This window comes from Emys orbicularis, chromosome 23 (assembly GCF_028017835.1).
Source record: "Emys orbicularis isolate rEmyOrb1 chromosome 23, rEmyOrb1.hap1, whole genome shotgun sequence".
In the NCBI taxonomy this organism is placed as follows: Eukaryota; Metazoa; Chordata; order Testudines; family Emydidae; genus Emys; species Emys orbicularis.
This window is the reverse complement of record NC_088705.1, coordinates 7,280,895-7,308,376: the sequence shown is the minus strand read 5'-3', so window position 1 is coordinate 7,308,376 and position 27,482 is coordinate 7,280,895. Positions and strand designations below refer to the sequence as shown.

The following is a 27,482-nucleotide window of genomic DNA, read 5'->3' as shown; positions in this document are numbered from 1 at the left end:
ATTGTTTGTACACTCAATATTTTTCTATATTAGGTTTAATCTAGGTTGGAAATTAACAGCTGAATTTTCAAAGCCCTAGTACTTGGGCCCAGATCTGGAAAGATGCTGAGCACCCAGAATTCACATCAACATCAATGCCGTTGGGTGCTCATCACTTATCAGGAACCGAACAGGGTGCATCTAAACCAGTAGATGAGCACATAGATATCTACATGTTGTTTTAGTTAGAATTTTCAAGAGTCACATTGTGTCTAACTGTTCTGAAAAATCCAATCACATAATTGTGCACAGACAGCGAGGGTTGTGGGGATGAGGAACTAGTGCTTGTGTGCCTGATTGGAATATTCAGGAAGATTTCTGGGAATACTTTTGCTCTCTGGGTGTAAGGTTCCAGTCTCCTTAAAGCATGACTACTTTTTCCCTGGCACTAATGTCAGACAGGACCCTGGTGATCAATCCACACTTTAACTCAACATTACAGAATAGATGTTAGCTCTGTACCTTTTGAATGCAGAGTACCCGGGATTGTAGATTAAGACAACTATCCTAGATCTCCTATTTCAGTAAACCTGCCAAGGGTTTCACCTGGGATACTGCTAGGAATAGCCCACATTCTGGACTGTTGGACTTCTTGCAGACAGGGAGATTTTTGTTCTTACTTTGTACATACATTTTCTGCAAAGGAGACCACGTAGGTATTAGTTTGTATAGTTGTTTTATTTAGTGCTAGGTCTCATATTTCTCAGTTTTTGAGTTAGTGTTTCAGGCTAAGAAAGTTTCTCCTGGAGTTGGGAGCCAGAGAGGATTGATTGGTAGGAAGAGCTCTGGGGGGGTGGAACTATTTGCAACAATATGAGGAGGAGGAGCTCAGAGGCCAGACAGATAGTCTTACCTTGTAAACTGGCTCTAGAAAAAGGAGATTAAAATCTCCTTCTCTTCAGTTAGCTGCTAATATAAAAATTATTAGCATACATTTTACAATGTCTTTCTTGGTTTCACTTAGGTATCATAAAAGTAGAATTAACACTAGAAAAAGTTAAAAGAGCTCTGCCTTATGGAAAATATATTTGTCTTGAAAATCCAAGAACTCAAATACAGTATATTTTTTCTTTAAATGTTATGTGATATTTGCTAAAGAAAAGTTCTGCAGCTAATATACAAACACAAATTGTTGTAATAAGGAAGACTAACATACATTCATTTATTTGAAAGATAAATTTGATGAATGAGTTGTAACAGATTTTTTCAAAATAAGAAAATAAATGTACCATATGCTTATACTGAGATTCTTTCAAAATACAAAGCATAAGAAAAGTTTAATGGAGCCCTTGGCTACAGAGCACTTTGAGTGACACAATACCCTTTCTGCTTCACGGTGGCAGAATATTTTAATTCTCATTCTATTTTGCTGGATGAAAAATGCATCCTATGAACAAGAGTAACTTAGAACTTGTGCAAAAATGATTGCTTTTTAAAATGGTGTAATGTTTCTTAAAGAGAGAGCAAGTATTGGTGAGAATGTAATGTTTTTTCCTTCATTTAAAAGTCTTTAAGGAATATTTTAATTAAAAAGTTATTCATCCCTGTAGTCGTTCAAAGGTGAATTGTTCATCATTCTGTCTTGGGATTCTTTCCAATGTCACAGATCTTGGTGTCTTGATGAATACAAAGCATGCAAATAAGACCGTATCACAGTCATAATGACAGAACTTTGCTTGTTAACCAGAGTCTGGGGATATGGGCAAGACACAAGAAGTTAATGTAATGGTGAGATTTACTAGTTCTCAATTAATTAACAACTAACTAATATTTGGCTTTACTTCCTTTTTCTCAGCCTCATCTTCACTATCATCAACTTCCTGGATGACTAAGCCAGCAGAGTCATCCTCCACAACTTCTTTAGTTCTGTGTTCTTCACCAAAGTGCCACCTAGAATCCTTGTCCTCTTCTTCTGGTGAAAACCCAAGTGATTGTTCAGCCTCCAAGTCAATAGGAATGCTTTCTATACCAGCTTCAACCAGACATTCATTACACAGTCTGTAGCGCCTTGTTCCTTCTTGCACCACTTGCCCTGTCATGTCAGTCACGTGGCGCTTACACTTTCTGCATATTGGCTTACAAGCCTGATGAATCTGAAAATTTAAATTTATAAAAAATATTATCCAAAAGCAGCACAAAAATACAAGTTATTTTTCAGATTCTATACCTTAATTTTAACAATTCTGTGATGTAATAGGACCAGTTTCCTTTCATAAGGAGAGACTGAAACTACAGCATGTACTTTAATAAATCTGTTACATATTCAGGGAAGAATCTTTGAGAAGAATATCAATTGCACAGTATAATCAGTACTCTATCCACATCTAAGTTGAGAGAGATATCTGCTGAAAGTTCTAATAGGATGTAGAGCTTCTGAAAAAATGCTAGATTGTCAGCACTATTGATTAAGTCCTCTATTAATCCAAAAACAGAAATGGCACAAATTTCCCAGTACTACTCATCTTGCCAATAGCTTGGTCTACACTAGGTAAATTAGGACTCATAATTAGAGCCCTACTTGGATACAAATAATTTGTATCCATGCAGGGCTCTACTCTACTTCACCACTGGTGAGTTACACCAGTTTTAGTAACAACAGAAGCTGTGGTGTAGAAGTGGGGTCAGGCAGATAGGAATTTCTGTTGCTATGTCATCTAACTCTTCTGTAAGGTTAGACAATCCAGTAATAAAAGGTCTTGAGTCTGGCCAGGAGAGACTCTCTGAGACTGAAAAAGTAACTCAGTTTCCATACCTATTCAGTCCACAGTCTCTATGCTGGGACTTCCAGCAAGATTATCAATTAGTACAAATGTTGGTGTTGATTTTTGTGAACAGTACTGAGACAATCACTTCATTTCATCATAGATCACCAAACAGCTTTGGAATGTTATGTCTCTTGGTCACTATCAAAATGAGATAGATGTGAACTAGTGTAGAGATGAAAGGCTGTTACTAGAACCATGTGATTCAGGTGGGAGACAATGCAAAAATCACTGGAAAGAGATGGGAGCTGGTCAACAACATTCCGTGCTTTTTTTTCCCTATGAAAACTAGGAATCAAATCTTGTTTCGGTTGGTAGTCTCATCATAATCCCTATAAAAAATAAAATGTCCACTTCACAAACAACTTCACAGTTGTGAACAATTAGCAGTCTTTCTTCAAAAGAGACAGAGAACTGTAATAACAGGATTTCCACAGGTCAGGACTGAGGTGTTTTGTCAGAATGATGCAGAAAAGCTTAAAAGGAGTTTACCCACAAACTGGGTCATTTCAGGGACATAACATTTTGCAAGAGGGAGAAAAGATAAACATTGGGAAACCTTTTAAAATACCAGACTGGAACAGGAAAACATTTAATTTGAGCATTAGTTATTCAATATATTCTTTTTCAGTGTTTGAATAATGTACAATAATTGACCTTTGTATTCTGAAGACACAAGTACCATGCTCATCTTAATAATCAGAGTTGTTCTTCAAATCCAAGCAATAATCACAACAAAATGGTTTATTTAGAAATGTTCAGAAGCAAATAGTCTAAAGTTCACCCAATTGATTCTTTACAGAAGTGACTGGCAGGTTTATGCTACACACATTTTAAAAAAATCTGTTATATGTTAAAAAATATACATACTGTTCGAAAATGGCTACGCAGATGCTCTAGCCTTGTGAATCTTTTACCACATGCCTCACATGGATAGGGTCGCTCCCCTGTATGACAACGAAGGTGACGCTTTAGGTCTGCTTTCCGCTTCACCATATGGGTACAAAATGGGCACTTGAACCTCACATCATCTGTTACAAAACAGTCCTGTTAATTTCTAAAAGTTTCATGCTCTTTTTAGTAGTGGGGAAAAAAGCAATGACTAACGTTCCAAACCCAAATGAAGTGTATCAGACTTACCAAATTTATCAGATTTTCTGATGTATAAATGATATTTTGATTATGAACAGCAGGAGGAGATCTAACAACTTTTTTTTAAACTGAAATAATTGCAGATATTTCCACTCAACACTGAATTTCTAACATGACTACCCCCAGCATGAAAGAATCACAGCCTTACTTGCATACCTTTAGATAATATATTTTATCAAAACCCTTATTAACTGGTCACGTACCAATCTGGGATATTTCCCCACCATGTTTTACCAGCATATTTGTACACAAAAAGTCTTTTTTCTAAACAGCCTTACTCTCCTGCTGTATTGTGTACAGTAGTGTTGACACAATCCAAGGTTTCTGACATTGGATTTTGTTACTATAGATTCTAGAAGCAACTGTCATATCATGAACACTAGATAGTGACAACAGTAAATGAATCAAGCAAACAGAATAAAATAGATAAAAAATAGCTTCTGTTTACACAGAAAAGTCTTGGGGATTGTAAATGATAGAAAAAGAAATCCAGTAAGATAATGACAGTTTTTGTCTTATCTGAAATACTTTAATTATGAAACTCTGTCCCTCAATCTTCAGTATAGGACTTCCCTGCTGCCATCCATCCCTTAATTCACCTCAAGACCTACCTCATGGCAACCTTCTGTAGCCAAGTGTAGCATCATGGTGGGCCATTAAGGGCTAGCTTGCACCAGCACATTTGTTGCAGGGCTTCAGTCCCTTTGGTAGTATAGAGATATGTGACTAGGAGGACAGCAAGGTCTTTTGGCAGAAGAGTCTGAAAGAGATCTGGATGGTGGATCAGGGAGTTTCTTCACTGGCACACTGGAAGAAGAATGGCTATTAAGCCGTCACTGCCAAGGGACTGGGGAGGGAGCCTGAGTGGGGCAAGGACTGCTTAGAAATATTGTGGATCCCAGCAGCCAAGAAAGACTGAAATAACTTTTCACAGACCCTGGCAGAAAGGCTGTCAAGAACCTGGTTAAAATGGAATAACTACTCACAGACCTCAGTGGGAGGGCTGTAGAAGTCAGAGGATGAGGTGTGGATCGGAAAGGCTTTCCACTGCAAATATTGGAATTCAACTCGTATATTAATAAACCAGACCACAGAAGGGAGATTTTGTTTTGAAATTCTATTTGCATGGTTATCCCAGAGGCACAGAAGAGAGGAAACTGAGGCACCGTCATGCATCTGATGCAGGTTCTGACTAAGATGACCCTGTAACTAACTAAAGCTGAAAGATTTTTCTCTTGAGTCAGACACTACTGTGTCAACCATGAGGGTAGTGGCACAGCAACATAATAAGCACTTCCTCCCCCGAGGCTGAACACGCTGCTTCTGCAATACTGCCAGTCCCTACCAGCTCAAGGAGATTAAGTGGCAAATCTTGCTTTAGTAGTCTACATACCAAAGAAGCATGAGAGAATAAATGAACAGGAAAGGACTATTACCTTTTTGATTTTTTTAAATGAACTGTGGACTGTTCATGGAAAACTTTGAAAAATGTACTTACCTTCCTGCTAGCAGGTGGGACAGAGAAGGAACGGGTCAATTCCTATCCTATTTGAGAAGTTCTATACAGCTTGTTCTCTGCTTACCAGGAGATTAATTCAAACTACAGCATTGCCAGGCATATTCAATAACACACATATTTCCCTTTTAGTTTTTTCGTGAGCAACAGTGAAATGGCTGCTAACTTTGCATTACAAAAAAACGTAAACCCATTTTATTCTGCAGCCAAGTTAGTTTTAGTTTTGTACCACTTTCCTGAGTTTGCCCATCAAATCAGAGACCGTTTGCTAGTGCCATTCTCTCTGGAGCTCTGTCTACTGTGAAAGTTCAGTACACCATACAGATTGCATTACAGCAGAAGAGGATGTTATTGAGGAAGGGTGGCATGACATTGACACCCTTATTTCTCTGCTGCTGCTGGCAGTGGCACTGCCTTCAGAACTGAGAACCTGGCCAGCAGCTTGCCACCCTTACTTCTGCGCTGCTGCTGGCGACAGTGTTGCTTTTGGAGCTGGGTGCCCCACCAGCAGCTGCTGCTCTCCAGCCACCCAGCTCTGAAGGCAGAGCGGCTTCTCATGCCCCTCCAGAATATATTCCTTGTCCCCCCCAAGGGGGGCGCGGCCCCCCAGTTTGAGAACTTCGGATTTAGAATATATCAGTCATACGACAGCCTGATGCATATGTGCAACAGAAAAGTATGACTGAACCCTTTCTCATTGCAAAGGGTTTGGTCAATTTCTAGGAGGCAGTGCCTAGCAAAAGAGGTCACATACACAGGGGAATGAAGTGCCAAAGAAGACACCAAGATCTTATTAAATATATTGTTTTTTAAATTTTGGATGTATACAGAAGGTCTACCTGGAGTTGTGTGTCCACCCCCTTAATTTCTTATCAAAAGAAAATTCATGCTACATAATAGGAAAAAATCCTGAAAATATATAAAGACAAAGGAATGACCTTTGCAAGGAGTCATCAAGACATCATTATGTATAATCTTTTCAAATGTATTAATTGGCTGTCAAATGAACAGTTTATAAGTAGGGCATAGGTTGTTGCAACTTGATGGCATTCCCTTTTTGAAAGCAGCAAAAGCTATAAAAACCTAGGACTTGACAAGTTTTAGCACCTGGAAGTTAGATATGGTATTACAAACTCTAACCGAAGGTACAGTAGCTTGATCTCCTTATTAAGACTGCCTTTCCTGTAATTACGTGCTCAGTTAGTTGTAGAACAGAACGTTATGCCTTTAAAGTAGCAGCTCCAACCTATACAGGCTCTTATATCCCACACATCACTGTGGTGTATGTGCTTTCTGGTAGCTCATTAAGTGATGTGACTAGCATCTATCATGGATGGTTCTTTCATTCTCCCTTTCTCTCCCCAAAGGGAAAGTTATGTGAGATTTTTTTTAAATATATAGTGTACTTTATCATTTTAAAAAATTGATTAAATTCATTTTTATTATTGAACCCAAGGTCAGTGAAGTGCACCAGTCATCCACTGAGATATGACAATGTAGATTGGAGGATCAGTCCACCCTTAATTGCTAAAACTGGATGATTTGTTGAAAACAATTATTAATTTCCCCTTAAATTCAAACAATTAGAAGGAAATCTTGTCTAATTAAGAAATCAAAAAGAGCCTATATCTCTAAACAGTAAAGAATCAAAACAGTTTTTTGCACTATCTGGTACAGTTGTTTTTCTGCTTGTAAGAAAAGCAGAAAATAACATATTTGTACATGCATTGTACAAATATAATAACATATTTGTACATGCATTGATAACAATTGAAATGTGCATTTTGCCCATGGCAACTATACATTTGCAGAATCCTGTTAAGGAATTAAGATCAACAACATGAAATATTCTTTCCTGAAGGAGTGCTATGTATTTTTTCACCTATCTTTACAGCATACCTGAGAGAACCTACAAGTTTGAAGACTCTCTAAACTAATTAGTGGCCAGTTTACATTCTAGTCTAGTCAAAGACACATATCAGCTACATTTAACACAATGCACTCTTTCACTCATTATTATCAACTAGATGTTTGGTCTTCTGCTAGGATCAACTTTCTGTTAGAGGCTGTTCCGTGTAGTAGTCCATCATTTTACAACTCTTCCTGTAAAAGTCGGTATTAGCACTCAGTGGCATTGGAACAATTTTAGTAATAGGTATGCTGAAAGCCATTGAACAAAATTGTAAACCCTATATATGTCTGAAACCACTTCAAGCAATGGGGGTGCAGCACCCTAGTGCCAGCACCCGTTAGCACTGCTAACCAATCATGGCATTCAGCATTGGTAAAGGTCTGTCTCATCTGTACTTAGAAGTAACAAATGCAGGACACTGTTATTAGAATAATCCTTACTATAGGGAACTTATTTTTAAAGTTTTCAGTGAGGCAACAGTACTTCCTTAAAAGGGAATCCAAGAAACAAAGTAAATAATGTCTTCCTAGAATGAGAAATTTAGGATGAAACTGACTGGCTGCTGCTACTGTAAGAATTATCACATGACGATTCATAGCAATTTTTAAAATGAGCCTGACAGAGTTTATAAATTAATATGGACAAATAAATAAAAGTCTGTTCATAGCAACAATATAAAATGTAACTTTAATTATTTTACTGGAGCCTCATTTATCAGGAATTCAAAGTCATTACAATGACTTATCAATATGGGAATGTCTGAATGATTTGCAATCTAAAAATATAACCATGGAGTTACTATCGGGCATTAGTTAAAAAGGTGATTCCAGATTTCACTGTAGTGCATTACTGTAACTAATTTTTCAGTTTCTAGAGCTGATCATTTTTATTGAGTTAAATGTTCAATCAATTTCTGGGCCAAAAATTCAGCAGAAAAAAACATTTAAGAACCTCTAATAGTGAAGGAATAAATGTTTAGTTCACTCTTACCTTCAATCCAACTCCCCATAACACCTAAAATTGTGGGCATATTTGCATATAGCTCATCTGCTTTTGATGATTTAGACTTGTTGGCTGATCTAGATGATTCATGCTCCTGCTGGGTCTCTAGCAAGCTCCTTGGCAACACCTCTGATCTCAGACCATGTTGATACCCAGCATGGGCAAAGTCAACTTCTGTATCAAGCTGAGTTTGCTCTTCAGATTGAGAAATGTGGCTAGTAGGTTCTGAAGCTCTATCTCCAAGTTTCCTTGATTTACAATGGGGGACGTCAGTGGACTGTGGCAATCCAAGATGCCTGATACGTTTTTTAAAGGAATGCCGTCTTTGAGTCTGTTTGGTCAAGTGAGATTGTTGGGTGTTCCTTTGTGAAGCTGAGTAGTAGGTGCAATTACTCCAGGAATTTCCACCCACCATAGATACCCCTACATCAGAGTCCATTTGAGAATGCGGGGGACTGCTTTCTACTCTCCATTCTGTGCTATATAAGCATGGACTCTCAGTTCCATTACTGTTCAGATCTTTTTCTGAAAGACTGAAGTAGCGATCCTTCTCCTTCTCACTGATGTCCAGTGAAGATTTAATGAAAGTCTTACAAACACTAATGATATCTGTCATCTGCAGGTAGCTGGCAGCTGACATTACCTCAATCACATTTTGACCAGTAAGAGATAACTTGCCTGAATACACAAAGTCCAGAATGACCATAAAAGTATCAGGGGAGAACATGTGAAAGGTAGCAGTTGTTGGCTGACTCATGTCTTTTGAGCTCTGAGAAAGGAGCATTTTAAAATAACCACTACTGGCAAACAGCACATTGCGATGTGCTTTGAAGACCTTCCCCTCAACCAGGATACTGCAGTCACAGAATAAGTCTTGCCTGCGCTGCTCATTCAGTTGCTGTAGGAGGCGAGATTGATGAGAAGAAATATCCATTCCAGAGAAGGGCAAACAAGAACTACTCTAAAAAAAATTGAAAATTATATTTATAAAATGTGCAAGCTGAAAGAAGTAATCTGATTGGCGGAGCAAAGATTTTACCTCTGTGGGTATTCCAGTAGTCATTCCACCTCACGATGTGATCTTGGCAGATTTCACAAACTAAGCAGGGTTGGGTTTTGTCAGTACTTGGTTAAGAAACTGGGGAAAATCCAGGTACTGCCACAAGTGATGTTGTAATTTCAGTAAGTGGTAATCTTTTTTCAAAACCAATAATGAAACCATGCACTAGCTTGATGCTATGGGACTCTCAGTGGAAGGTGTTGCCTTTCAGAGAAGAACCTGACCACTTGTGATCACTAATATTCCATTTTGTGTAGGAGTTAAGTGGTCCTACCCTGTAAAGTCATGCCAAATTCCCACTGGGATATTTACATTCTGCCTTCCTAAAGTCACCCTCCATTTTCAGTGGATAATTTTATTGCTCAATTCCTATTCTAAATTGTCATGCATTATTGATGTGTATTGTTAAAAGCTGCTGTGTAACACTTACCAGTGGGTTAAGTTATTCCTGAATATATAATTTGGAAAGGTCTTATAGATTCCTGTGGGATGAATGGTGCTACATACATGTAATTTTTAATACACAAATAGTAATTTCTCAACTTTGTTGCCTAAGAAGTGACAAAAAAAATCTAGTTGAGTAATATTTTTTAGAAGTGTCCAAAGTGAACAGTCTTTTATAAAGAGTGGGTGATGCTGGAACATAAAACTGTCAGCATTTAGCCACTGAAATTAACACCATTATTTTGAAATAGAATATTTTAAAAGCACTATCCCATTTTTGGTAATCTAATATCAATTTCTATTGAAAGAAAATATAAGCAGCAGTCTACTATGTCCTTACCACCAGAATTTTCTCTCCACTACCCATTCCCTCAAGAGCTCATGTCAGAGCTACCTTCTTTGGCAAAAAGGGCTGGATATAGGACTGGCTTTAGAATCTTTCAACATTGCTCCTTAGTTACACAAAGATCACAGCAGAACAATGAAAGGTGCTCTCTCACCAGGAGCTGGCAAATTCTGCAGTCCTACCAGTCCATAAAGCAAGATATAGGTGATGTAAATCCAACACATATATTGAATGGTCAACTACTGGATTACTCTGATTGCCCCACACCAATATTTTTAGTGAACAGATATGAAATTATCCCTTAAAAATATAAAAGCCAGGAGACCCTATGATGGAATAATACAGTTTGGGGGTACTATATATATATTTGTAGGTTCCGCAGCATATTGGGAATAAAATTTAAATGACTGGAAGTTTTATGAAGTAGTGTTTGAAAAAAATCTAGAGTTTATTGCTCTTAAAAATAGAGTGAAATTCAACAGCAGTGTATTAATGACAGTCATCACAAACTATCATCAAAACTAAGTGATACAAGACACACTATGAACATGATTTTCACAGTTCAGAAATGTATTTTAAATCTCACAATGCATGTTCAGAAGACATCAATGATCAGGAAATTAAATCAGTACGTCAGATTACTGTTTTACTGTACATGCACTATATAGTAAGCTGCAAGAATCTTCATCTCCTCCCCCCCCCCCCCCCGCACCCACCCACTGGATAAAGTAGTGTGCTCTCCACATTTCTGACAGAGTCTAAATGGTCCTTTTTCTTTCCACAGTGCCATTCTCTACTAATCCAGAGAATTAGAGTCAGACCAGAAAAGATGAATCTGCATCTCCAGTGCAGAGAACTGTGATGGTCATATAGTAAGTGACTAGACTATATAGTACTATATATTATATGGGATGCTGGTGATGTGAATGGTTCTTCTTTAGACTTACAAGTATTCTCCTGACTACTGTACTCTTCTCTCAATGAGGCATGCAAAAGAGAAAGTATAGATTTTTTTACTTCCATGTAACTGTTAAATGGAAGCTAGGTGAAGAACACTCTCCATATCAACATTTCTATTTTAAACCTAAAGAGACATAAAAAGCAGATATTCATGGTTAAAGTTTCAAATAATTTTATTTTTGAACAGTCATATTAAATCAAGAAAAATATTTTATTCTTACTATGATATAGAAGTGAACACAGACAAAAAAGAAAACCAATAAGAATATCTGGAAGACTTAAGAACCTAAAGTGACAATGATTTTTAATCATGTCACAAAAGGAAAATAAGCAACCCCCTACCCAGCCCCACACAACAGGAAGATGAACTACTATTACAACCAAATGAATATCAATGCATGGCAGGTGCAACATGGATTCCTTACGTGAAAATGGAGAAACATAATGCTAGCTTTTGCTAAACATGTGTGGTGATGTTCACTGGTGGCTGGAAACAGAAATGTTTGGCAACAAAATGATGAGGTCTTTGTCCTGAAGTGGATATAAGACTGCACTGATGATGCTATAACCTCTTTATCCTTAGGCTACTGCTTGAACTAAAACCTTGGATTTGTCCAGATGTCAGTAATATTTGTATCAGACTCCTTAAAAACGAATTTCAAATCAGAAGAGACTAGATGGCATACTTTATTGTGTCTGGAAAGCACCTTTCAAAGTCTGAAACACATACCTGTTATTACTGACTTTTTAAAAATCCCATTCAGCCTTCTTGCCTTTCTGTGTAAGAAATGAACAATGAATTTATTAGAGAGAAGCTAGATGTATTACATTTACATATGAGCAAAGAATACATTTCTGAGCAGACTCGAGTAGCTTGCTAGCAATCTTCATGATATACAAGTACAGTCGAATAAATACTCATCAGTCAGCGGATACTGAAGGGATGTGGCGCTATCAAATTGAATAGAGTCGAGATGCTCTCTTCCAGCTCCCTCAGCCGGTGTGAGACCCCGCTGAGGTGTGGACGGGGGATATCTCTGTCTCTCCCCCGTCACAGGGAAGCGGGTTGAGAGCAGGATGGGATGGACACGCTGAGTGAGGGAACCAGGAGCGCTCGAACGCGCAGTTCTCTCTGCAGCGGGGCCGAACAGCCCCTCTCTCCGCCTCCTCCTGGCCGAGGGGACCAACGCCGCACAAGGAGGCAGCAGCACAAACTCTCAGTGGAAACACCCGAGCTACCAGCCCCGGCTCCCGCCCCACGGCATTGGGGAAGGGCGCTGTCACTCACCCCCACGCCCAGGCTGAATCGGTTGCTCAGCCATCGGGAACTGGGGTAGGACTAGGGACGCCCGACGGCGCTAGACTCGCCCGCCGAGCAAGGCCGGTACCTTCGGACTTCGGAGCCAGCGGTCCCCGATCAGCGCAGGCGCTGCCGCCCGCCTGGCTTAGCGGACAGAGCATCAGTGCCCGTGCTCAGGCCACCGCGCCAGGCGGCTTGGGACGGGGCTGCCCCATCTCCGGAGCTCCAGCGCCGCTGTCCGCAGCCTCCCGTGTGCGGCTCCGCCCGGGACCTGCCGCCCACCGCGGCCCGAGCAGCCCCTGCCTGGCCTCCAGCTTCCTGCGTTTTACACGCGTGTCTCCTTCCCCCTTCGCAGCGGCCTCGCCGCCTCTCTCGCCCCGCACTCGCCGCCGCGCTCCCGCTCCCAACCAGCCCTTTGTTGCCGGTCCCGGCCCTTTCCAGCAGCGCCCGGGCTACAAATGGCGCCCGCTTGGGTCTCCCTGCGAGCGCGGCTCGCTCGGGGCTGAAGCTCGGCTCCGGAGAGCGGCTGGGGCTGGGAGCGCCCGCCCGCCCGCTTCGGGTCCGCAGAGCCAGCCGCTGTCCGGGCTGGGGCCAGTTCAGCCCCCAGCGCCCAGTCCGCCCGGCTGCGGAGCCGCCACTTACCGGCTGGGTTCCGCGGGCTGCGGCTGCTGAGTGGGAGGTGGGTGCGGGATCCCCAAAGCCCTGGGCTGGGGCTCTTTGCCGCTTGAATGCAATTTGCGGGTCCCGCCGCCCTTACCGATGGAAGCCCGAACGTGAGAGAAACAAAAGGTATTTGCTGACGTGGGCGTTGGACAGAGACGCCCGAGGGCTGGGGACACAATTAAAGGGGCAACGCACCGATTGCAGCAGGCACAACCCAGCAGCTTCCGCTGCTCGAGCTCGCCTTGCAGGGTGGGCTGCATTTTCCTCGTCTCGCACCCTCAGTCCCACATGCTCCCCAGGAGGGAATGTGATGCCTAAAGGCCATTTTACACCCCCCGCCCCTCCATGCCCATTTCTGTAAGCCTTCCCCCGGCAGAGGGTAAGAATGTCTAGACTAGTGCCCATCATGGCACACAATGACATAGGTGAGTGGGCTGTTTGGTTTAGGACACCAGCGAAAGGCTCCTTTGCTTGATGTGAACAGGGAGGGTCCCTTCCACTTTCAAAATGAAATGACATCTCTTGTTCGCAGTTGCAGAGACTGGGTAGCTCTCTCAGCACTATAGATTATGGAGTTAGAGGAGAATACAAGTCAACTTGTCACTTAATTTTCTTTTAAGCTATTTATTAGAATGTTTGGGATACAGATTGTCATTATTTCACTTTCCTTGAAATGGGAATTGCAAATAATTATATGGATAGAAATGTTTATAGTTTCACTATGTCTTCCATTATAATTCCCACTGAAACTTTATACCCCGCAAGAAAAGCACTGTGACAAATTACAGCACTGATTCAGAAAATCCCACAGGGCCACCAGCAAGCCATCTACTTAAATCATACACCTAACATATCTATGGAAAGGAACAAAATCATACTATGTTCTCATTGTTAGCATAATATTTATTTAATGTTTGTTTTGTTCTTTAGCTATAAAAGAACTGGACTACATACAACAATATAAACATATATAGTACATATACAATTTAACATACAATAAAGACATTCAGTAATGCACCACTGTAGAAAAAAAGTTACAAAAAGCACTTAAAGATTTGTTCCCCATCCCTTAACAAGGGTAAACTGCTGCTGTGGTGGTGGGGGTCTACATAAATTCTTAACTTTGGTTTCATTTATTTTTTTACTCATCCGCCTTGACACACACAAAAGTCTCAGTCAGATACACTTGGAAACCTGGCAGCCAATGACAAAATGTCATAGCCACTTTCCTATTAGCAACTCTTGGGAAATGTCCAGTTATAAATCTCCAAAGTTCTGCCTGTTTAGCATTGCTTTATCTATTGCACACTGAATTTTCTAGATATTGTGCTGGTATCTTTAGTCAGACACTGAAAAGACCCTAGCTTTAGATCTACACAGTGAGACTAGTGTCCCACATAGAACTATTGGCCCTCAGTGCTTATGGAACCAGGAGATAAGATGTCAGTTCTCCCACTTCCAAGATAAAAGGTTGCCTTAGTGTTTTTTTTTTTTTTTTAAATTTTGCACCTTATTTGCTATTACATGGTGAAACAGAAATATTGGGGCACTTTTTAAAACGAGTCAAATTTCTCCTGTATTCTTAATTTAACAGTTAATTCAACAGAAAATAGAATTTAAACAGTGAAAAATATACCAAGAATCAGACTTACAGAGAAAGTGGAGATAACCGAAAAATTTCAGGCACAAAGCAGAGTTAGAATATAAACAAAGAATGTTTTCTTTATAGCAATTAATACTATAGTAAGGTTTACTTCTGGTTAAACCAGTTGATCAATTTCAAGACGATGCATTACCCAGTAACCTGCAGAAAATGTTTGCAGCTGTATTGGTCTTAGAAAGTGGAAAAGGTAAAAAACACCCTTTACTAGGTCAAAAAGTAATTTACAGTATAGGATCCAATGGACAGACCTCTGCCTGAGTATTTTGACCCACTGAGGCTCTCAAGTTCACCCAGAGGAATTTACAGGATTGGCACTTGAGTCAGAAGCTTTCAGGCCAAAAAAGTTCCAATGTCAGATGCTGGCTCAAAAGCTGATGGATTAATTATTTCTTGATTTAGTGAACATTCTAGTGAACATTGGTTTAATACCTGCTGATAGGACCTTCTGAGCCCCAAAAGCTCAGGTATTCTAAATATGTTAATCCACTAGATGTCATATTATCCACCTTACCCAGTAATAAAAGTTTAAAAACATCTTAGCTATTGTAAGGCAAACTTTCTAAAGTTTGCATGTGAACAATATGTAGTGTGTTTTAGGGTTTTTTGTGGTTTTTGGTTCCCCCCCACCCCATTAGCTATTTGTGCTCAAACAAGAAAATTGATTTGAATATCAGTGACAGTCAATTACACTCAAATTAAGTTTTAGTGTTCACATGATAAACTTCTGTTTTCAGGGGTATTGAATAGCTAAAAGTTCAATGCATACTCAGTCTTACCATTAAGAGCTTGGAGAACTTTTCAAACTGATTCGGACCCTAATCCTTAAGATGCATGCTTAGCTTTATGCATGTTACTAGTCTCATAGTCAATAGGGCCACACGTGTGCATAAAGTTAAATGTGTGCGTCAGTCTTTACAGGATCTGAGCCTTAGCCAGTTAAGTTACAAGCGTGAGAAAAGTATGGTTTCATGTACTTTGGTGGTTCTCTTGTAAGTCAAAAAAATTCTGCATCATGTTTTGCAGATCCTTAGTTTAAAATGTGGAATACTGCCTCTAGGTATTTGGGGATGAATGTGTAAGTGGCTACGTACTGCATTTGTTGTTTTTAATCTGTTCCTGTGCATACACCATCTTCAAACAAAAATTTAGTAAGAAGCAAAAAAGTGTTATAGTCATTGTCAAGAGCCTGTGTTTTAAAGAGTGTTCGAGTTGACCCTGGCAGCAGAGAACACAGTAACTATGACCCTGATCCTATAACAAGATCCATTTAGGTAGACTTGTATGCCTGCATGGAGCCATTGGCAGGATTGGAACTATATTTCTCTACTTACCTATATTCATTTAAGAACAAGTGAAATCTTAGGCTCCATTACATGATTTTAAACACCTCCACCTATTTAGAGTCTGCAACAGTCCAAAAACTGACTGAAACAGACAAAAATTGACTCAGTGAACTGATTATGGCATATTATGTTAATACTTTACACTTTCTAGTAAGGCTTTAAGATAAAAAAAAACATAACATACATTTAAGTTTATAATGTACATCAAAGTGAAGAGGGACACCCGATTTAAATTTTGCTCCAAATTTTAGTTTGCAAAGAAACTTTTACAGTGTGACCAACAAATGTTTCCTCACATTAATAATTCCAATGATAAAAGTTAGTTTTAAACATTTGAACAATGTTCATGGACGATTGAACTGCTAAAGGAGCACTCAAGGAAGATAAGGCCATTGTGGAGAAACTAAATGAATTCTTTGCATCAGTCTTCACTGCAGAGGATGTGAGGGAGTTTCCCACACCTCAGCCATTCTTTTTAGCTGACAAATTTGAGGAACTGTCCCAGATTGAGGTGTCATTAGAAGAGGTTTTGGAACAAATTTATAAATTAAACAGTAATAAGTCACCAGGACCAGATGGTATTCACTCAAGAGTTCTGAAGGAACTCAAATATGAAATTACAGAACTACTAGCTGTAGTATGTAACCTATCATTTAAATCAGCTTCTGTACCAGATGATTGGAGGATAGCTAATGTGACACCAATTTAAAAAAAAAAAAAAAAAGGCTCCAGTGGCTATCCTGGCAATTACAGGCTGGTAAGCCTAACTTCAGTACCAGGCAAATAGGTTGAAACTATAGTAAATAACAGAATTATCAGACACAGATGAACAACATTTGTTGAGGGAAGAGTCAACATGGTTTTGTAAAGGGAAATCATGTCTCACCAATCTATTAGAATTCTCTAAGCGGGGTCAACAAACATGGACAAGGGTGAACCGGTGGATACAGTGTACTTAGATTTTCAGAAAGCCTTTGACAAGGTCCCTCACCAAAGGTTCTTAAGCAAAGTAAGGAGTCATGGGATAAGAGGGAAGGCTCTCTCATCAATCAGTAACTTGTTAAAAGACAGGGAAGTAGGAATAAATGGCCAGTTTTCAGAATGGAGAGAGGTAAATAGTGGTGTCCCATGGGTCTGTGCCGGGACCAGTGCTATTCAACATATTCATAAATGATCTGGAAAAAGGGGTAAACAGTGAGGTAAAATTTGCAGACAATACAAAATTACTCACAACAGTTAAGTCTGAAAGCAGACTGCGAAGAATTACAAAGGAATCTCACAAAACTGGGTGACGGGACAACAAAATGTCAGATGAAATTCAATGTTGATAAATGCAAAGTAATGCACATTGGAAAACATAATCCCAACTATACATATAAAACGAGGGGTCTAAATTAGCTGTTATCACTCAATAAAAATCTTGGTGTCATCGTGGATAGTTCCCTGAAAACATCCACTCTGTGCAGCAGCAGTCAAAAATAACAGAATGTTAGGAACCATTAAGAAAGGGATAGATAAGAAGACAGAAAACACCATAATGCTTCTATATAAATCCATGGTACACCCACATCTTGAATACTGCATGCGAATCTGGTCTCCCCATCTCAAAAAAAAAAAAATATATATATAGATAGATAAAGGAAGTGGAAAAGGTACAGAGAAGGGCAACAAAAATTATTAGGGGTATGAAACAGCTTCTGTATGAGGAGAGATTAAAAAGACTGGGACATTTTAGCTTGGAAAAGAACACTAAGAGGGGATATGATAGAGCTCTATAAAATCTTGACTGGTGTGGAGAAAATGAATAAGGAAATGTTATTTACTCCTTCACAAGAACTAGGGGTCATCCAACGAAATTAGTAGGTAGCAGGTTTAAAACAAACAAAAGAACATACTTCTTTACACAACGCATAGTCAACTTCATTGCCAGGGGATGCTGTGAAGGCCAAAAGTATAACTGGGTTCAAAAGAGAACTAGATAAGTTCCTGGAGGATTGGTCCATCAATGACTATTAGCCAGGATGGGCAGGGATGCAACGCCATGCTCTGAGTGTCACTAGCCTCTGTCAGAAGCTGGGAGTGGACAATAGGGGATGTATCACACAATGACCGCCTGTTCTGTTCATTCTCTCTGAAGCCCCTGGCACTGGCCACTGTTGGAAGACAGGATATTGGGCTAGATGGAACTTTAGTCTGACCCAGTATGGCCATTCTTATGTTCTTAATAATTCCCATGCACTGTTTGAAACCCAAACATTGCAGCTCTAAGACCCCTGAATAAACAAAAGTTTTCAGTCTAAACTGGGAGAAATTTAAAAAGTAAACTGGGTTTCTTAAATTTTCACTTAATCTAAGGGGTTACAAAGCAACATAGGTAAATACATTTTTTTTTAAATCAATCATACTTAATCTGGATTTTTAAAAACCTATTATTGTTACAAGTATCATCCAAGAGGTTACTATCACAGAAAGATTAGGAGGGAAATTATGTATCTGTTTTTTGCAGTTTATTATGTGCATTTGACAACATAGTCAGTTTCACTGTTTCCCCAGAAGGTTGTGCAGGATCCCCCCACAGCAACAGGGGAAAGAAAAGTTCTTTAAAAAAATAAAAATTAAAAATGAAACTATGATTGTAAAACCATAAAAGTTATTAGGAAGAATCAGTAGTACCTGAAAACCCTTTTTTTTAAAAAAAAAAAAACATTGACTAGCTTTTAAAGTTGATAGCATCCTTTTAATCTTTCCTTGCCATGAATTTGATTTTTGCTTGCATAGTGCCCATTGCCAGCAGTGGATGGATTGAATGTCTGGGAATTAAAAATTGAGTGTGAGCCTTAACTTGGAGTTTCCTTGATTTAGTCAACTGGTCTATGTTTTATAAAGCATACCCCTCTCAACTAAGTTTACTTTCTACACAAGGCCAATAGGTTCCAGACTCCTCCAGGTATCCACTGATGTAGTTAAATCAGCTGTTCAAATAAGGCTCAGCTCATAAGTGTGTCTGTTAATTAGGTAGACTAAATTAAAAGGACTCCAGCTATAAAGTTACCGTTCAAATTTCAGACAAATGAAATGACTCAGATTTGGAAGATTAATATTTACAAGTTCAATGCACCATTAATATCATTGCAGCATGTATTTCTTTAGTGAAAAACAGTGCAATTATGTGCAAATAAATTAAGTATACTCCTAAATAACGTAAATTATGTAGAGCTAAGAATTTAAGATATGTAGTTTCGTGGCCTTTTAAAAACTTTGAAAGAAAAGAACACATCAGAAACAAGCCTACTAAGAACATTTTCTTTGATTCTTCATTCAGCACCATATGAATATGCTTTAGAACAGAAGTGTCACTTTCTCAAAGCTTGTAAAGGCAGGATTTACATGGAAGATTTCAAGGAAACATCATGGAATTGGGTGGGAAGCACAGCAAACATAGATCTAACATAAACATCTGTCACAAGAAACTGAATAAAGCATAACCTTTTCTACTAAACACAGAGGCTGAATTAAGGACCCACTGAAAAACAAAGTGGCACGCTATGACAGATCAACAGAAATTGCAATTTTGCTGGTCACTTTCAAACTGCAATGTGATTGGAATCTCTCTCCCACCCCACCCCTTACCCCAACATTACACAAAACTTAACACAGTTCCATTCTCTATGCACAAGACACACAACAAAAATTTCTAAAACCAAATGAAGCAGGCTGAATTCAAACAGCTGAAGGTCACTGCAGTATTTCCCACAGCTCTTAAATCCACTGCATACATGCCTTCACAAGAGCACTGATTTTCCTCTTCTGAAGGTCTTCACAATTTCAGAGTTCACTAGTACATGCCTCAACATAGTTCTACAGTGTTTCTCTGATAAGCTAAATCACCAGAAAGATGCATTGTAACACACTATCCAGCACCATATCCAATGAATATTCCAAGTCTAGTGGCCTCTAATATTTACACTGAAGCGGCACCTCTCTGCCAGAATGACCATAGAGATCAGGATGTCATGCTGATGAAAAGTTAGGATGACTATTTACATTCCTACCCCACCTTCATTATGCAACTCAGTCCTCAGTTGTCAAAACTATGAGGACTCCTTTTCAAATGTTCTTACACAAAGTCCTTTGCTCGTCTGATAAGCAGATATCAGAGAATACCATCGTGAACTTGGGTTGGCTGGGCAGAAACAGAGAAGTAATCAAAAAGACCACCCCCATGGGATTATAGGTAGGATTTTCAAAAGTGCTTATGTGATCTAGAAGCCCACCCTATAGGCCAGATTTTCAAAAGTGTTTAGCACCCAAAATTGAAGTTGGATGTTCAGGAGAGCTCAGTTCCCATTTAGGCTCCTAAATGAAGTGGCCAGGGCTCTTTTGTAGATCCAGACACTCATTCAGGTGCCTAAATAGGAGCTGCTGGTGGTTGCTTAGTTCTTTGGAAAATCTGGCCCTAATACTAATTTGCTATGCTGATGAAACTATGACATAATTGTTCAGACACCAACTCCAATGTATAAACAATAGGAAAAAAGGACTATTGGAGAGGTTTTGTAACAAACTAGAAAACAAATACAAATAGCTTATTTTTAACGGTACGTTGCTCCCCTCAATTTAAGTTACAGAAAATAAACCCAGCAAGAAATGAAATATCTTCCAGAAAGAGAGCGCTTAAAGTAAGACTTTGGGTTTTGGGGAGACATTTCAAACAACTCTATTTACCTTTGATTTTTTTTTTGGTTGGATTTTTTTTTTTTTTTTTGCTACTTTGCTAGTAATTCAAGATAAACAGAGGCTTGTTTCATTTTTATTCATCCTCTGATCTTGCAATGAAGTCATAATGCCGCATTTGTGATATCAGAATCACTTCTGTACAAGTAGATTGTGATATCACACCAGGATTATTGCCTTGCTACAGGATGAAGCAAATAAAGAAGCTCAACTGTGGGGCAGAATGTTCTTATCCAATATGTGAAATAATACACGAGGTATACAGAAAATGACTGGTTAAATCAGCTGCTTTTTATATAAAAATGTTCTATTTTATGTTTGCTCAGTGTAAAGTCTTCTTTAAAACATAAGGAAAACTGTCTTTTTAACTGAGATGATCTTCCTGTGTCAGTGACGTCTGTCTGCAATCTTCTGTTCTAGCACTTGATCCAGAAAGTGAGGCCCAAATGCAATGCTTTTCATTAAACATTTACGAACAAGTTAGAACGTACTATCTCTGTACAGTATGCACCTTCACTGCACAGAATCCTTCAATATTGTAACTTCTTTAGCCTTAAGTTTAGCAGTAGCTTACCCAAGAGCTCTTTACAGTTTCCCAGCTAATTTCATAGTCTACAGCAATTTGGTACTGGACAGGTAAATTAAATAAAGTAATCTCACCTCCTTCAAAAGCCAACTTGTATCTGTCCAACAAGGAAAACGCAGAGTCCAAGTTGGAACTTTAACAAGAGACAGTACCCTGGATGAATTCATAAGACAATGAAAGGGTACAAACCATTATAGGAATCATCAAAGACTATTTTTGATTATATAAGAAGAAAAATCTCATTAGGAAAGGGGAAGTTTGCATACAGGGAGTCTCTAATTTTACAAGGGGTCTCACCTGGCTTCTTCAAAAACAGTTTGCAGGGATGGTGTTATATATGTAGTCCAGATTTTTCTTTGGAATTGTACTTCAGCTAGATCAGCAGTAAATCTGACTATTTAATCTACTAAAGAAACCACTTTTCTAGATTGCTAGGTTATAACTTCTACTTTAAATGGTTGAAAAGAGGTGGGCAGTGCACTTAGTCTTGCTTCAGTAACCAGTGCACTTTGGACACTATTTTACTAGATCATAGAATAAGTATTCTGTGTAGTTCTCAGGCCTGGACTACTGTCTAATGGGCATTAAAGACAGACCAGAAGAATCACAGCCCAAGCTCTCTTGTTCTCCAGGGATGGAAATGCAGTGAAAACTGCCCAAAAATAGAAGCTTGCTCTCTAAGTACATATATGAACAAACGTGTGAAGATTCTCTACTGAATATGCTTCCCTCTGTAGCATATTTGTTATCCTGGTAATTTACCGTGGTTTCCAGGTCAAATCCTATTCTAAACTTTTAAGATTAAACAAACAGTTAGGATTTACAGTTTCAGATAGGACTTTCCTAGCATAAGAGGGACGAGATTGCAAAACAGTTTAGAGAAGTCCAAGGTTAAGGATGAAAACTACATTTATTTTCTCCACATCTCTTCCTAGAAAGATGATGGTTGGCCCCTTGAGACCAGGATTGAGGGACCATGGCAGCATTGTGAGAGGAAACTCAGTATCAAATTATCATGATGATCCTTCACCTGCGAAGAGCGTTATCCTTCCCTCATAGCCAGGGTACAGAAGCACAACACGTGATTGCAAGGAGACAGCCTCTGCTCACCCAGGATAGAAAATTCCCTCAGAATTCTAGTGCACAGCACTGAAAAGTTAAAAAATATTTCAAAATTCCAAAATCCAGTTCTTCCCACCTGTTCTATCAAAACTGGAATTTAGTAATAAAAAACACACAGTTCCACAAAACTGGTTAAATATGCAGTTTTCTGCTGTAGAATGACCAATCACAGGGGAGACACTTGAAATCCGCCAACCCTCCTTTTGTTACTACATAAGTGCCTCTCGGTCTGATAAGCTTCTATGGATCTCCTGCTTATCATCAGCATCATCATCATCAGCTGGATCATTTTCCTCACCAGATTCTACATATATAGGCCAATCATTGTCTGTATCACCCTTTTCTTGACCTTCTGATGAAGGTTCCATCAGACTGAGGTTAATGGGCATTGAATCCTCATGCGTAGTCGTTACACAAGTGCAGCTGTCACACAAGCCAAAGCGCCGTAATCCCTGCGATAGGCTACTTGTGAACGTTCTTCTGCAACCCTTGCAGATAATTGGCTTGTTTGATCGGTGCACCTGATCAATGAGAAATAAAACATCATTGTAAATTGACTGGCCTATCTTGCTGTTTTATTCCTTTTGCGGGATGCTGCTTCCATATATTCCAAGATGAAACACACAACAGCATTTACCAAACTTGCAGGGCAAATGATCACATCACCTTTCTAAGAACAAAGGTTTTGGACTAAAACAGTTGTATTACATTAAATGTCAATTTCTTAGTCTTAACCATTGCCCAGTTAACCTTACATATTGGGAGCAGAATCATTCTATCCTCTACTGTACTTTAGAACAGCCTTAAATCAAAATGTGATACATATACATTTACACAGATCAGCATAATGACTGAGAAACACTGAATACAGGAGCTTACTATTTATTTTTAAGTCTGCTTCTGACAGATATCTGCTTTTATCAAACTTACACTCAGAGCATGACTCCGAAGGTGCTCCTGCCGGGTGAAGCGTTTGCCGCACGTCTCACAAGGGTAGGGTCTCTCCCCTGTATGAGAGCGAATGTGCCGTTTTAGTATTCCCTTCTGCTTAGCCGTGTAGGGACAGAACGGGCATTTGTGGAGCTTGATTGGCACAACTAACACATCACCTTTTAAAAAGAAAACAATATATTTTAGACAATTCAACAAAGTTAGCTAGGTTGCTCGTTACAATCCTTGCCTGCAAGCTAGGGCCAGAATACTTACATATTTTTTCTCTTTGTATTTGGCTCACTTGGATTTTAATTTTATGGTCTCTTTTTTAAAAGCTTATAGAGCTGCAGGTGCTTAGCACCCTTGAAAATCAGGCAGTTTTAAAATACATTTAATAAATTGGCAACATTGATTTCCAGTGTGATGTATTTGCTAGAGTATGCTCAATATACGAGCCATTGAAATTTTCTTGTTATCTTCAAGTTTATTTTTGAAAAAGGTGTCATATTAACAGCACAGGAAACTAAAGTCTTTAATTTAGCCACAGAAAAGTGCACAGGCAGTAGCAGTGCAAGTTTTCCAATATGCTATAATAATGGGCCTCAATTTAGACATAGAGGGACCATCCCTAGAGGTAATTTATGCCTCTGTCCCCATTCAAGTCTTAGTAGCTTTCTACTGGGACTAACAGGAATCTTTCATCTCTAATATATTTGCGGTTTGTTTTATTTTTTTCCAGTAAAATATGCCTAGATTCAGAATATACACATACAGTTAAACATTGATAAATTCATGTGAGAAGATGCAAAAATTGAGAATTGTATTTGAAGATTACATTTTTAAATAAAAATGGGCATTACTGAGCTTCTTCATGGTAGCCAATACATGACAGACAAGAGATGTCCTTTGTAACATGACTAGGATTGGGTGGTGATGTTAAGAGACTAAAAAGTGTGTGTTGCTTTATACAGATTCAGGAAAGCACTTTAAACACATCCTTAACGTTAAGGCGCCCCACTGAAATGCATGATTAAAGTTATGCATACACATAGTCCTTTAATGTACTGGAGCCTCAAAGATTAACTAAAATCTTTTTCAATAAATATCAAAATCAGTAATGACCCTAATAATTCATGTATAGACATGTACATATACATATATACACACACACACACACACACTTTCAAAAACAAGATATCTGAGACTCATTCCATAACTTTAGCTACCAGGACCGGAGTTCAGCGGTCTGTGTCTCCCTTGAAAAAGCTGAATACATCACAAGAACCTAAACCAGCATAAAGAATAGTTTTCTGTTCTACTTTAGGTGCTAGTGACATCAATTCTTGTGAGAGAGAAACAGAACCCTGAATGCATGTTTAAAATACATATTTCTAGTGTTAAAAGTTTCTAGCAAATTCTGTTAATTATTGATGATTTTTTTAATCAGGTTTTAGGTGTATTTTCACTTTTAATTCTAGATTAACAATTTGAAGAGTTTTACTTGAAAAAACATCAATGGAACATAATGTTATCCTGTTAGATGTCTGCTATGCTACAGCATTTTAGAAGCAGTAGATGTTATTGTAACAGAATACTGCCATTAAATATTATTTCAGTTATGCTAACTGACTAATAGTTAATGATTTTATCAGATGAACATTGATTCACTACACAGTGAGAATTCCTTACAGACCTGCTGAACTCTAAGTGGCTTTAAGAACACACTTGTGTGCTTGAGCTAGTAATGGCATAAACATAGCTTTACTTTCTACAGCATACACTATTTTTATGAATAACTCCTATTGCCTGCATCATTTTTTTTTTAACTTGGCGAATTATGAATGGCTATGAGAACTGAGGTGGACTTCAGGCAAGGAGCAGAGCCCACCATAAATGACAGTTTTGGAAAGGTAAACAGAGACAGTGTTCGGGAAAAGAAATAGTCTTCCAACTTTATTACAAGCAGATGAAGACCCAAAATCGTTAACGGCCATTTTAGGAAATGTGTATATTTACATGAGCTTTTTCTCCTTCAGGTCCCTGAAGGTGCTGCCACATAGCCTTCCTACTGGTGCTGAGAAATCCCAGCATGCATTTGGGCTAGTGAAAGCAGCAGCCCTGATGATCAGCAATGGAGAAGGAAGTCTGCCTCTAGAGGGAAAATATGCAGTGTAGTTAATATTCCGCCTCTCAGAGTTTATAGCATAACCAACATGGGGTTATCAGTTTGTCTTTCTGAATCCTTAACAACTCTTCTTCATAATACTAACAGTTATAAGAGGCAAAGTTTTTCTTACATTCATCCTTCATTCCAGTGTTGTCCCAAATTATGTTACCATTTAGTAAACTGGTGGTCACCAACATTAGACTCCAAAATACCTATTTCAAATACAAGTTTTTAGATCAGAAATACTTACCTTCCAAATGCTGCACTGAGCAAAATGAGTGCAGCTTTCTTTTGAAGTCCAGAACAATAGTTTATTTTGCTGTTGCATAAAACTCAGCAATATTTTCCTGTGAAGTATACTGAACAAGAATGAGAATAAACTGTTCAATTAACATAGAAAGTTATACAAATAAGCAGCTTCCTCATCCGTTATACAGACATTCTCTACAGCCTCAGGAATTCTCATCTCACCTGTATCCTCACCGTACCAGTCGCTGTGAATGTCCATCATGGAACTCATGGCCACCCCTGCATCTTCTGGCCTACCCTCAAAGCCCCGAACAAAGTGATGAACCACATCATCTTTTCTTTGAGCCGCACTGCTGCGTAGCAGGGCCTCCAGGAACTGTTTCATATGATAGTTATTGCAGGCTAAGTCCATTGCCTGGCCACTGTGCAGCCCCTCTTCCATCTGCTCAAGAGATAACGGAGTTGGATACTGCTGTAGTCGTTCACCCACTTCTACTTCCACTTCATCAGAGTCAAATTCTACTTTTGGTTCTACTACCCCTTTGGGCAGAGAAGAATTAATGTCATCTGGAGAATCACTGCTTTCAGGGTCTCTCACCACAAGTTCCATTGGGTGGCAGCTGCTACATTCACCACAGGGAGGATCTCTCTGACAATCAGAAATCCTTTCCTTTTCTTGCAGAGAAGAGACGGAGGCAGAGCACTGGCTCTTTGTACCATAAGAAGTGCCCTCTCTGACAGAACTAGAGCTTCCGCTATCAGCCTGATAGAAAGCAGCTTCTCTCTCTATTTTTCTGCAAATATCTAGCGATGACCTGATGTATGTTTTGCAAAAATTGACCACATCAGTCATCTGCAAGTAGCTAGCTGCGGACATGACTTCAATAACATTTTCTCCACAAAGATCCAGCTTCCCTGAATAAAGGAAATCTAGGATGATGGAGAAGGCCTCTGAAGTAACAATGTCCAAAGAAGCAGTGCTGTGTCGCCCACTGTCTTGAATGTAATGAATCAATAAGGCTCTGAAGTAGCCACTATTGGCAAAGAGAATGTTCTTGTGAGCTTTGAAGATCCTGCCTTCCACAATAATACTGCAGTCACAAAAGAAATCCCTCTTTCTTTGCTCATTGAGCTCTCCCAAGAGTTTCGTGTAATATGACTGCATCTCCATTTCTCCTATTGCTGCTGCTGATCACTGACAAGAAGAAACATAGAGAGAACATTAGAGCAGAAATGATTCCACAAAGGGAGAAGAAATCAAAACCTATCACTGTTTTCCCTCCTTCCAAAAACAAACACACACACACACACACCCCGCAACAACCTGGCCTATAGTCATATTCAGACTGGGGGGGGGGGGATTAAAACCAGAAGTCACTGTAACATTCCAACTACGACAGTCCACGTCCAATTATTATTAGCATTACCGCAGCACCAAGGAGCCCTACTCATGGACCAGAAACCCATTGTACTAGACACTGTACAAAGACAGAACAAAAGGACGGTCCCTGCCCTAAAGAGCTTACAAT

General features: G+C 39.2%; 2 protein-coding genes across 2 annotated transcripts; both read right to left on the bottom strand.

Moving 5' to 3' along the window:
* Window positions 1-1,799: 1,799 nt before the first annotated feature.
* On the bottom strand, window positions 1,800-9,317 carry LOC135893855 (zinc finger and BTB domain-containing protein 8A-like). The gene is made up of 3 exons (XM_065421810.1): window positions 8,372-9,317; window positions 3,672-3,832; window positions 1,800-2,132 (listed from the first exon to the last, which is right to left on the bottom strand). Exons 1-3 carry the CDS (start codon window positions 9,315-9,317, stop codon window positions 1,800-1,802), a joined length of 1,440 nt encoding a protein of 479 aa, XP_065277882.1.
* Window positions 9,318-22,813: 13,496 nt separating this feature from the next.
* Window positions 22,814-27,124, bottom strand: ZBTB8B (zinc finger and BTB domain containing 8B). Its single transcript, XM_065421863.1, has 3 exons — window positions 26,176-27,124; window positions 23,535-23,713; window positions 22,814-23,125 (listed from the first exon to the last, which is right to left on the bottom strand). Exons 1-3 carry the CDS (start codon window positions 27,122-27,124, stop codon window positions 22,814-22,816), a joined length of 1,440 nt encoding a protein of 479 aa, XP_065277935.1.
* Window positions 27,125-27,482: the final 358 nt, after the last annotated feature.

Excerpts from the sequence above, each read along its gene's own strand:
- LOC135893855 (XM_065421810.1), bottom strand. The coding sequence starts at position 9,317 with ATGGATATTTCTTCTCATCAATCTCGCCTCCTACAGCAACTGAATGAG. Across the intron at positions 3,833-8,371 it reads TATGGGGAGTTGGATTGAAG|ATGATGTGAGGTTCAAGTGC; the intron begins GTAAGAGTGAAC and ends GTTTTGTAACAG. Across the intron at positions 2,133-3,671 it reads TGCGTAGCCATTTTCGAACA|ATTCATCAGGCTTGTAAGCC; the intron begins GTATGTATATTT and ends TTAAATTTTCAG.
- ZBTB8B (XM_065421863.1), bottom strand. The coding sequence starts at position 27,124 with ATGGAGATGCAGTCATATTACACGAAACTCTTGGGAGAGCTCAATGAG. Across the intron at positions 23,714-26,175 it reads CTGGTACGGTGAGGATACAG|GTGATGTGTTAGTTGTGCCA; the intron begins GTGAGATGAGAA and ends TCTTTTTAAAAG. Across the intron at positions 23,126-23,534 it reads TTCGGAGTCATGCTCTGAGT|GTGCACCGATCAAACAAGCC; the intron begins GTAAGTTTGATA and ends CTCATTGATCAG.